Source organism: Anabrus simplex, chromosome 1, assembly GCF_040414725.1.
Source record: "Anabrus simplex isolate iqAnaSimp1 chromosome 1, ASM4041472v1, whole genome shotgun sequence".
NCBI lineage: Eukaryota > Metazoa > Arthropoda > Insecta > Orthoptera > Tettigoniidae > Anabrus > Anabrus simplex.
Window position 1 is genome coordinate 1,803,690,809 of NC_090265.1, and position 12,999 is coordinate 1,803,703,807.

The 12,999-nt window shown below is 39.5% G+C and overlaps 1 protein-coding gene across 8 annotated transcripts in view; it reads left to right on the top strand.

Moving 5' to 3' along the window:
- p115 (General vesicular transport factor p115) overlaps positions 1-12,999 on the top strand; it is a 637,868-nt gene that overhangs the window by 388,881 nt on the left and 235,988 nt on the right. For 7 of the 8 annotated variants that reach the window (XR_011017628.1, XR_011017629.1, XM_067138596.2 and 4 more), the window contains one exon: positions 5,123-5,293. Coding sequence is in view for 6 of the 8 variants with exons in the window: in XM_067138596.2 (XP_066994697.2) it covers positions 5,123-5,293 (171 nt within the window). In the remaining 2 variants the exon portion in view is untranslated. The remainder of the gene's footprint in view (positions 1-5,122; positions 5,294-12,999) is intronic. The other variant, XM_067138599.2, reaches the window with a different exon arrangement.

Below are 12,999 nucleotides of genomic sequence, written 5' to 3' on the forward strand. Positions count from 1 at the left end.
CTAGTATCCTCTAATGTGTGGTGCTTTCTTAGATCTTGGATGTCATTTTCCACAATAGGCCTACTAGTAGATATTTTTGTTTCTACAGGTTCATTGATTTTAGTCTGTGTACCTTGCACAATAACACTATTCCCCAATACAGTTTTAAAAGAACCTAACCTATATAGACTACCACTAATAATGTAATTTTAAAGATATCATTGTCACTGTTTATATAATTTTGTCACATTCAGCTCTTCATATATTACCATTTTATGTATGTCATCTTAGGTCATTTCGTCTTTCATCTCACCGAATCACTCTGTTTTAGAAATATAGTTTACATTTGTCTTGGCTAGGCTGATGATGGTCCTTATAGGACCGCAACTAGTACCTTATAATATTGTAATGTTATTGTAAACATTGCATGATTGATATGTATTGAGAAGGTGGAAATAACAAGATTTAGCATTTACTTTATGTGTTATTTTGGGTTCTCGAGTGTTGAGAAGAGTTGCGTTGTTTCTTCATGTTAACTTTAAGGGGGCTGATACACCTGGAATGTATATTACTCTATATCTATGGAACCGTAACAGGGATTTGAATTAAACTTTGCATACATGTAGTACAAATGTCGGGCTTTCATTATATGTACAAAGTTTAAACATTAAATGTATACAAGTGTAATAAAATTTGCAGATTTAAATATTTCTTGAATGTTACAAAAAACAACATTTCCTGATAAGTATCAATGGCAATACTAAATTACCCAGGATAGACATCTATGAACTTGTGGAAGAATAAGTTACGTGGAAGAATAAGTTACCCTTTTATAGGTTTTTAATTTGAATATTTAAAAAAGTTAAAAATTTCACATGAGGTTTTAGATGCACTGAGCACATTTTTCAAAGGACTTCAGTAATTGACATTCATCCTCTATAACTTAGTTCCAACAAAGGGAATTCCAAATTTCATGCATTTTGGGCCATTAGTTCTTGAGTTATTGCATTTTTAAACTTTTGGGAAAATGGCTCCAACATATTATATACATTTCCACTTACACATAACACTAGAAGGCACCTGCTGTGTCCTTCCATCCTCAGCCTCTTTCCTCCTTTGAAGACTCTCAATGCCGTTTTTCAGCAAATGTTCAGACAGAGCAGATGTTGCATATTTCCCAACTTTGATGCCTAAACATTCTAGCACTTCCAGTTTACTTTTATTACCATCATTTAAAGAAGACAGCAGCTGCAAATTCTCCCTGAATTTAAGTTTGGACATCTCCTTAGGAGGTCAGTAGCAGCAAGGTCTTTTATTCATTACAGCCACTTGAATTGAGTGAAGGTGCTTAAACTCCTTCTCAGTTCCATTTGCATAGCCTTCCTCATGTCTTCCAGTTTGACTTTATTTTCACTTCTGGCATTGTCATAATAACACTGCAGCTTGTCAATGATAGCATCAGTCAGACGACCCGCACCACCAACACCCTTACCATCTTCTTCTTCTTCTTCTTCTTCTTCTTCTTCTTCTTCTTCTTCTTCTTCTTCTTCTTCTTCTTCTTCTTCTTCTTCTGTCTGTATCTTACAAACTTGACACGATTCAAAACAAAACCTCATGGTTAGCTTACAGGTGCAGAATAATAGAATTATTAAACAGTCTTAATGCCTTGACGAGTCAGTCATTTGTGTTCCAAACCAGTATTCCCAAAACAACTCTTACACCTGACAGTTCAGTACGTGCATGAATTTAAATCAAAATATCTCGATCAAAATTGGAAATTTCGCTATAAAAATTCAGATTTAGGTAAAGAAATGTGTATTCTTTGAGTCGAGATCAAAAAAACAAAAAATGAAAAAGTCATATTTCCAGGTGTATCAGCCCCTCAAGGAAATTAGGAGTCAGATTGTGTATCATACATTGTTTCAAAAAGTTGATGGAGCTTGCATCCGGGAGATAGTAGGTTCGAATCCCACTATCGGCAGCCCTGAAAATGGTTTTCCGTGGTTTCCCATTTTCACACCAGGCAAAAGCTGGGGCTGTACCTTAATTAAGGCCACGGCCGCTTCCTTCCAACTCCTAGGCCTTTCCTATCCCATCGTCACCATAAGACCTATCTGTGTCGGTGTGACGTAAAGCCCCTAGCAAAAAAAAAAAAAAATTAAATAAAAATAAAAATAAAAGTTGATGTCTTTGCACAGTTTTGCATCGTCAGCGGCAACTATTTTGAGGGTGGATGTGGTTCTATATAAGTGTACGCCGTGTAATGTGGCATCGTGTGCAACATACAGAGTCGTGTGGATGCCTATCCTCCAGGCGTCAAGTCTCCGAACTTAATGACTGTACTCCGTATATAAAATTACAGTATTAGTCTGCTATGACATATAGCGAGAACTCTGTGTAACAACAGTTTTTCTTTCTGTCCCTTGAAAATTCCGTTATTAAACTGTGTATTATTCTTTGGTTACAGTGAGAACCCCATCACTGATTCATCCATTATTACAAGGGATTAAGCATGCGTTTCTTTTCCGTTATTGATATTTATGCACTCCATCAATTATATTGAATGTGTTCAATCATCTTCGGTATAAATTTCCTACTATATGTAATAGCAAGCGCTTTCGTCGACATTTGAAGTCGAAGGTGATGTCGGAGTCGGTTAGTAATACTCGTCGACTGGTCTTCTGTGAACACAATTCGAAGTGAAACAGAATGTGTTTCCGTAATAAATACGTAAATATCATGGCCAATAACAGTAGTTAAGTCATAAGAAAGAAAGGCTGCAGTAAACAATCACTTAATTTTAATGCTATGTACTGAAATTAAGTAAGAATGTGATACGGCGCAGAGTGGAGGACTGATTTCGGAGGTTAGTTTAGTCAGAAAAACTTCGTTAGGACATTTCTGCAGGGGACAAGGAAAGAGAATGTCTTCACCGAGAAAACGTACTATTGAATACACAAATAAAAACTATCCAGCAGGAATATATAAACACTATATTTTTTTTCAACATGTGTGCATTTTAAAATGGGTAAAGTGTAAGATTTAGGCTATCTACTGTTTCTAACAATGAGAGAATTAAAAGGTGTGAAAAAGTCGAAAGCCATTCTCAATTGGGGCTTGTTAAATTACAGTGCGGCCATTATTGCAAACATCAGCTGAAGTCTTATTTCTTCAATTGTTATCTTAAATGATTGACTCAAAACAAAAGTCAGCATACCCGATGTGGATACCTGTCTACTTCGTGTCTTCATTTGTAAACAATATCATGTCTTTTTCAGTGTCCAGAACTGGGTTATCGGAACTCCCTCAGTCTTACTGGGTTATTCAGCAACCAGAGAGCAAAATTGAACTTTCCTGAGGCTAATGGCTTGCTCCCTGGCCTGCCTCCTGTGGCGAGGGCTCTAATCACTTTCCTTTCATAAGGGATGACATGTTCAGGGGTAGGCAAAATGTGATCATACTAAGCAGTAGTAAAGTCGGGCTGAGTGGCTCAGACGGTTCAGGCGCTGGCCTTCTGACCCCAACTTGGCAGGTTCGATCCTGGCTCAATCCGCTGGTATTTGAAGGTTCTCAAATACGTCAGCCTCGTGTCAGTAGATTTATTGGCACGTAAAAGAACTCCTGAGGGACTAAATTCCGACACCTCGGCGTCTCCGAAAACTGTAAAAGATTAGTTAATGGGACATAGAGCAAATAGCATTATTATTATTATTACTAAGCAGTAAAGGTGACGCACTAAGTGAGAGATTTAATAAGACGTGACTCGAGACTTTAGAATTTACGAAGTGCTAAGTGAGAACCCACTAACTAGGCTTCACTGTATTTTCTCACATCTGGTTAAATTTCGGAAAGGCTATTTATCATTACTCTACTGGTGTTAAGTTAGGTTAGGTCAGACTGTTTGTGTAAGAAAACTAGAGTGATTCTACTACAAGTTTTCGGATTGAAATTGGGCATACGCTTTCACATTGTCTCAGTATTAGGAAATATTACTGGTCACATAGCGGTGAGCTTGCATTCGGGAGATAGTGGGTTCGAATCCCACTGTCGGCTGCCCTGAAGATGTTTTTCTGTGGTTTCCCATTTTCACACCAGGCAATTTTTTACAATTTACTTTATGTTGTTCCGACACAGATAGGTCTTACAGTGACGATGGGATAGGAGACGAAGTGGGCGTGGCCTTCATTATAGCCACTGTGGTGCTTTCCCATTGTCGCTATACTTATCCGTGTTGATGCAACGTAAAGCAATTTGTAAAAAAACCTAACGAGTAAGCGAAATATGCGAAAACACAAGTTTTGAACAAACTGACTGCTGTTTCACATTGATTTTAAAATGTGTGGGTTCCCCCCACCCAATTTTCATAAAAAATTGAATATAACGACAAGGTGCTATAGCCGTTGTGAATTCTCGCTATAATGGACTTGTATTGCACGTAGTACCTGCTCTATGGCGTTGTGTGCTCACCGTACTACTGTCTAGCGCCACTCTGTTTCCAGCGAGGAAGAACATTGTCCTTTTCTTGTAGTCTGAGGGTGTACCAGGAGACTTTCAGCACAATACGGGGACAAAGGGGTCGTATGAGCGTTAAGGATGACGAAAGATCCGGGCGTCCATCTGCAACTGTAACCGATGCCAGTATTGAACAAGTGCGTGATATGATCCTGAGTGACTCTGCTCCTGGTCACCCTCAGACAACAAAGAACGGATTGCAGAATGCTGTTCTTCTTTGGTGCAAACGGCGAGTGGGGCGGCCATCTTAATGTCGCAACAGCGCAAGCTGTACTCGTATGATAACGCTGAAACCTACCACACGCATAGACAATGGTGCCATCTAGCGGCTGGTAAGCACACAGCACGATAGAGCCAATCCAAAGACAATTTGAGCTAAATTGTAGATACTTATTGACTTGCCCTTGTATATCTAAACTGATCACGAGTATAAAGTTGGAGGGAAATATTCTTATCAAAACTAAAGATTTCTTATGCTATTTATTTGCTCAAAACCAAAACCTTAATGATATGTAAGATGTCTGGTATTTTTTAAATGAAAGTCTTGTTCAGAGATTTTATTTCAATAATCCTTGAGTATATTTAAATGAAATAGAGTTCAGAGTTGTGACCTTGTTGTATACTGTTACAGCAGGTGACGAGGTTAAGAGCGGAACTAGAGCAGAAAACGGCTGAACTGGAAACAAAATCTGTGGAGCTTGAGAACGCTCGCAAGGACCAGGAAGACTTACTAGAGCTACTTGCTGACCAGGACATGCGCGCTAATCGCTTCAAGGAACGGTTGCGAGCTCTTGGTGAAAAGGTATTTATGTCTGTTATAGTGACGACCATAAAACAACAACAGCAATATGTAGTGCAAAGTTGTTTGCAATACACAAGATCAAAAGTACCAGTACATTTCTCAGTGGCACCTGATGGTATCTGAACCACTGACATTTTCCATGTCTCATTTTTATATGGAAGCTTACAGAAATAACAAGAAACTCTATTATCATTACAGTCCTATTCTTCTTCGTCTTTTCCTGCTCATGCGGGGTCGACGTTTTTCCCTCGGCCCCAATTGGTGTTTCCCTTCTGCCCTTCACCTCCAAGTCAAGCACTAGTTCTCATCCCTGCGCTACCAGAGCAACCGCCTCGAATGAAGCTGTTCTTGATGTGGTAACACCACACATCCATCGCAGCATTTTCATTTCGGCTACATCCATGTACTATTGGTCATGGCAGGTCTCTCCCCTTCACTTGGACATTTAGTCTCACGTCACAGAGGTCCAATTTAATCAGGCAGCCTGAATTCGGTGTGTAATTTCCAGATCTAGATTGCCATCATCAGATACAGTTGATCCAAGGTACTTGAAACTATTTCTGCATGGAGTTGATTTCCATCCATTTGCACACTATAATTTTCCTTTCCCCCGAGGCACAAGTATTCTGTCTTACTCCGGCTGATTTTAAGACCTCTATCCTCCAGTGTTCTAGTTTAAGTTCAAGTTGTTCTCTATTAGTGCTGCATAGTACGATGTCAGCTGCAAAAAGCATGCACCAAGAGGCTTTCAGGGAGAACATCCATTATCAGATCAAAGATATAGGGACTCAGTGCAGATCCTTGATGGAGACCAACTTCAACTAGAATGGTTTCCGTTAGCCCTACACTGCTTCTAACTTGCATCTTTGCCCCATGGTACATATACTGAATGATGGGCACATACTTCTCTGGTACTCCCTTGGCTCTCCTGCATCTCCATACTTCTTGGCAGGGCACATGATCATAAGCCTTTTCTAGATCAATGAACATCATATGTAATTCTTTCTTCTTTTCTCTGTGTCTTTCCATAAGCTGTCTTAGAGAAAAAATGGCATCTATGGTTCCTTTCCCTGGCATAAATCCAAACTGTTCTTCTCCTGTTATTGTCTCCTGTCTAAGCCTACTTTCAATGACATTTTCCGAGATCTTCATAGAGTGCGACATGAGTTTTATTCCTCTGTAATTTGCACAATCCTGAATGTCGCCCTTTTCTTTAATAATGGGAATTATGGTACTCTTCCGCCATTCATTGGGCATTATTTCCTCTTGGAATATTTGTTGGAATAGGTTTAGAAACATATCTATCGAGCATTCCAACCTTAAATTGCAGTACAGCGTAGATGAAGTACACTGTTGCGAAATCGACTCGTGAAGATCACGCTCGAGTGTGACTCAAACAGGGTGTCACACTTCCGCATTTTTTGTTTGTAATTTTGTAATTTTAAGTTCATTCCTTCATAAAATTGATATTTGTGGGATGGTAAAATAAATACAACATACTTTAATCACTGTCGTTGCTCTCAGATATTGGACATACACCTTCTATCATTTCTGCAAGGCCTGATATTCCCGCTTTGGATGAACCGGGTTAGGGAGATGAACTTGAGGATGATTTGGACGAGGAAGAAGGTCTTATTAAAATCTCTTCATCGTCGACATCGTCCTGTAATTCGTCTGCTTTCCACAGATCTCTTTCATTTTTCTTTACTTCATTCATGTAATTTTCCCAATTGTCCACCGTAATGTTCTTATACACAACGGTTATTAAATTTTCCTTGAATGAAACGTTATGATACCGGATGTAGTTTTTCACCCGGGACCGCACCATCTCAGTAGGGTTTAACTCGCAGTGATAAGGTGGGAGACGTGGAATCTGCCGACCTGCCGCTTTTGCCATTTCATCTATTCTCTGCTTATCATACAGGCCCCTATCCTGAGAAGCGATGTGCAACAATTCTCGCTTGAGCATCCCGTCCTCAAAAGATATTTGCTTTTACGTAACCACTGTACGATGTCATATTTTCGCCAAGAAGCCACCGGCAAAGGTTCCAACTTACAGGAAGGTTAAGCGGCATTATCCAGCACAGTCACGGCACCTTTGGGAGTGTTCGGCAACAGTTGTTCCAAAACCACTTCTCATAAATTTCACCAGTCATTTTGTCGTGGGCGTCCGCAGTGTTTTTATGGCATTAAAATGTTAGTTCAGCATTTGGAACAAAACCATGTTCATTACCCGCGTGGACTGAGGCGAATCACGATCCTCGGCTTTTCGGTGGCGTAAGTTCCAAGCTCACCCCTTCATTGCTGGCCTGCCGTGCACTTTTCACTGATTCATCTGTGTAAATTATAGCTTTATTTTGTGCCCTCAAATGTTTTATCTCCCTGAGATATCTTTGCCTCCAATTAAGAAAGCTGCTTTATTACTCCATCTTAAATAACGGAAGTCTATATCATGTAAGAAGCGATACAACGTAGTTTTGGAAAATCGTGGCAAAGAATCTTCTCCATTTACCCGACTCAAAATCACGTTCACTGTCGGTGGTATGTTAGCAAATAAAAGAGAATGAACCATCCAACGCACTCCACTTTCACAATTTCATCATATTTAATTTTCCTTGCATATTTCTGCTGCCCTTCTCTTGTTTGCTTTTTTTTTGGCAGGAGTTCGCAAAGGACCATGTGTGTGTTCCTTCCTTATAGCATAGATTATTCTTTTGGAAAAACCTGCAGCTTTAGCTGTTTCACTGTTTGTGCTACTCACATTAATAGTCTTTAAAAAATAATCCTACCGAGCTCGATAGCTGCAGTCGCTTAAGTGCGGCCAGTATCCAGTAATCGGGAGATAGTGGGTTCGAGCCCCACTGTCGGCAGCCCTGAAGATGGTTTTCCGTGGTTTCCCATTTTCACACCAGGCAAATGCCGGGGCTGTACCTTAATTAAGGCCACGGCCGTTTCCTTCCACTTCCTAGGCCTTTCCTCTCTCATCGTCGTCATAAGACATATCTGTGTCGGTGCGACGTAAAACGTAAATAGCAAAAAATAGCAAAAAAAATAATCCAGGACACTCATTATAATATTGCATTCTTTTCCCCTGAGTTTACCTATGGAACTTTTTTTTTTTTTTTTTCATATGACGATCCATTGTACATCGAGACGTTCTCCCTGTCATAAATTAAGAGATAACGAGATAAGGACTTGAGGTATGATTTTAAAATAACTTCCATATCCGAAGACCGTTTGCTTTGCTCTAACCACGCCATGATCCTTCTGCAGTTTTTCTTCGAACTAAGATCCCCACGCACGAGCACGAACTCATGAACCACACAAACGAAATATACTTGCCCTCAAGAATTGTACATATGTCACTGATATGTATTTAATCACTATTATACATGCTACTGACAAAATGAGCACTGCACTGCATACGACTGTCTAGAAATGTTAAAAGTGCATGTTTGGGAAATCACTACCGGTACTTCAGCCAGCCAGCCGAGTCATGCGCGAAACCAAAATTCAAGGAGATATTCTTCCTGTCACAAATTAAGAACTAAGCAAGATAAGAACTTTGGGATTGTTTTAAAAATAACTTCCATATCTGAAGTCCATTTGCCACGCTTTGACCCCCCATGCAAATTCAATAGGAAAGACGCTGGCCAACGACTGACTTTTTCGTGCCTGCACATAAATATCCCTGAACATGCATAAACTGCATTCTGTAATTATTTAATTTAAAAATAAACTTATCTTCATCGAGCTGAAGTGTTTCTTTACCAGCAGTGAAAAAATTAGGAAAATAATGAATATAAAATAGGAGTTATGGCATGATAAGTTCCATGCAATGATGATTTTGCATTTGGCGTAACTTTCCATTATATTACCATTTTCATCAAACTAAATTGCTTGGCATTCGCGGATGATCTTGCGATACTGGCAAATGGTTTCAAAGAGGCTAAAGTTCAATTGGAAGAACTTGCAAATGTAGCGAAAAAAGTTGGATTGCAAATTTCGTATGATAAAACAAAAATAATGCCTACTTTCAAAACTCTAAATTCAGAGCTATTATTAAATAATAATAAACGAATTGAAATTGTAAGTACATTTAAATATTTGGGTGAAAATCTCACTTGGAATTGCAATGAAAAACCATCAATAGAGTGCAGAATATAAAAACTGAAGCAGGCACAATGGATAACTTGGCCTACATACAAAAAGAAATGTCTTTTGATTAATGCTAAATTTAGGCATTATAACTCTGTTATTAAACCAGAAGCAACTTATGCTTGTGAAACATTATTTAAACTCAATACTAGATCAACAACAGAACGCTTACAACGAGTTGATCAAAGGATACTCAGGACGATCATAAACAAGAAACATCAGGTGGATGGACAGTTTAGATTGTTGCCGAATGAGGTTATCTATTGGGAAAGTGAGTCTATCACAGACACGATGAGAAAAAGAGGAATTGCCTTTTTTTTTTTTGTCATATATTTCGACTAAGTGATAACAGAGTTTTAAAACAATTATTTAATTACTTTTGAAATAGTAAATCAAAAAACAATTGGTTTAAAGAAGTCCAAAGTGATTTGGAGGAGTTGAATATTACCATGGAAACCATAGAAAACAGAGGCGAGAAAAGTATTTTGAAGAATAAATGCATCAGGCTTCCTCTGACCACTGTACAGAGGAAACAATACGTTATAACGGATGCGGAGAGGGCAGCCAGGTCAACCAGACTCAAGACTTTTTGGGAGAAGAAAAGGAAGACAAATTTGTTGTAGTCTGATTTAAGTGCTCCAATGTGGGCGTAAACTCTGTAAATAAATAAATTACCACTTTCACACTAAATTATTTGTTTTACTTTTTTTTAACGGCATCAAACGCGCCTTGAAATTCTGTACATAACACGATATTCATCCATTTTAACCGATAACATTCTGATTTACGGATATTTGGCAAACCCGCTGCATTAGAGTAGGACAGTGCTACCCGCAGAACATGGGAGAAGGAAAGAGACGGAATTATACCATTACTGCTGTACTACATTTTAAGGTTGGAAAGCTCTATATTCCGTCTTTTCCCAGGCATTTCCAGGCCTCTACAGGAATTTCATCGGGGCCTGTTGCGTTTCCACTTTTCATTTTCTTCATAGATGTTACAACCTTTATCCTGCATATGTCAGTTCTTACATTATAATTTGGAATACCATCTTCAAACTCAAGCTGTTCATTCTCCTCATTAAGCAGCTTTTTAAAATATTCCTCCCATCTCTTCTTAATTAGGTTCCATTCCTTGTTCGTTCTTCACTTGCTTGATGTCTCGCCCTCTTTGTTCCATGCCATTGCATTTCCTCTTCCTTCGCAGTGTGATTTGCTTTGCTATCTTCGGCCATTCCAGATTCTTCCCAGTTTTTCTTGGCTTGTTTTTTCATCTTGATCTCATCGTTCCACCCCCATGTTTCTTTACCAAGTGGAGCGCCTTTCTCAGAACTTCCATAACAACTTTCCTGATAGCTTCCGCGTTTACTGTCCACCGTTTCTGAACACCTTTCACTAACTGTGTTTCTTGGATCACCTTTTCCTTGAACTCACTTCCCAAAATTGGATCATTTAACCTCCACCATTTGATTCTTGGAGTCATTTTCCTTACTGCTCTTTTCTTCATCCCTGTGCATTCATAGTCAAGCACTAGCACTCTGTGTTATGGAGCCACGTCTTCCCCTAGTATGACTTTGCAGTCCCTTACCTCCTCCAGATGCATTCTTCTACACAAGAGGAAATCTATTCGGCATTCCCGTCCTCCACATTTGTCTATAGATGCCTCTCGCTTTTCTGGAAGAAGGTGTTACAAATTGCCAGATCTGAAGCCAAGGCAAAATTTATCACTCTCTCACACTCTTCATTTCTTGTATCAAATCCTCAACCTCCATGCACTCTTCTCAATGCTTCTCCTTCCGTGCTGGTTCCCACGACCATTCAGATCTCCACCCAAGAATACTTTTTCATTTGCTGGTATGCTGGAAAGTTCTTCTTCCAGGTCTCTCCAAAAATCATCCTTTCCTTCCTCTTCACAACCAACTTGTGGAGCATAAGCAGTTATAATTGTGAACTCTTCCCCAAGGCACAGCATCACACTCATTATTCTATCACTTCTTCGTCTACACTGACCAGACAGGTTGCAAAGTCATTTGAAAGGATAATTCCAACGCCATAATTCCAATAATTCCAACCTGCCCTGTTTGCTCCGCTGTACAGCAACTTAAAACCACAGCCAAGCACTCTTGCTTTATTACCCTTCCACCTAGTTTCTTGATCACACAGAATTAACCTCTCTACCCTTCCCTGTCATAGATCCAACTTTCAGGGTCCCCACCCATGACCTAGTATCCTTCGCTCATTTCTCACAAGGGGCACGCCCTAGCAGTCAAATCTTGTAGAACTTGTTATTTTTGTATGGTTTTGGCTATTTAGTTTTAAAGCCAGATGCCATTCCTCTCGCCAACCAGTTTCCAACTTTCCGGGGATAAATTTTGTAACCTCTGTGCCTAGGCAACGCCGTGAAGAACATACAATGTGCCTGTCTTCTTCGTGGTTTCCATTAATATGGCTGACACTTTAGGTAAGATTGTAAATGTGATATCGAATGCCTTTCTTCATTAAAACAAAATGGCTGCCATGTTTGTGTCTAAAAACACTATTAAATGATGGTATACTTACTGCCAGGAAACCATAAATGAAGTATTGTTCTTTCTTAAAGATGTAAATATGGCGCACCCAAGCTACACCCGATCATATCGATGTATTTGATCTTCTGCTATTAAAACTGAAATATATTAAGACCCAGGAAATGGTTACTCTTACCTCACTTGAATTGAAAACTTGCCCTCCTTTTGTTCATTGGTGGTGGTAATTTTTGTTTTAAGAGGAAATGGTTGGCAGTATTGCGGGGGTCCGGTACGGCGTGGAGCAGAAATTGCCCTTGCGAGTCGTCTCCGCAGAATGGTGCAATCTAACAGGGACATTTGGAATTGTTTCTCCATAGGAGTCTTGCTGGTCTCATGCAACCGACACTGGCGAGCGTGCTACCCGATGCCGTAGGATCGTCCCTGCTGAAACTAAATTGCACCGCACTGTCCACTTGGGAATTGAGAGTGATTCAAAACCGACAGCATTTATTGGTCCATTACGAAGCATCAGTACATTGAACAACCATACACGGTTAGAATACATGTTACCGTAGGTTTATTAAACTGAATAATTAGAAGAAAAGACGACTAATGAAGGGTTGCACTTCCCCTGACATTTATTTCAACAAGTAATCGGAATACAGCGCTGGTCTTAAAGAAATCACCGACTAGTATTTGAAGGAATAACATATTACATTGTTTTTTTGTTTTTGTTCGTTTTATTAGTGTAACCTCTACAACAGTGGTTACACAAAACAAGGCACAAACACAGTAAACGGGGAAGGTAAGAGCAACTACACAACATCAGAGAACACTACACACTCAGAAAAACATTAGCTGGCATTACGCGGAATATCCAACAACAACATGTACGTAAATAACAGAACGGCCAACTATGGACAACAAACCGGGAAGGTGGAAAAGGCTGGGAACCTACCAAAGGCATGGACATGGCTTAGATTGCGGATTCCAAAATAAATCGCCGTGATCCTTAGATTTGAAAAATATTATTTACAAAAGA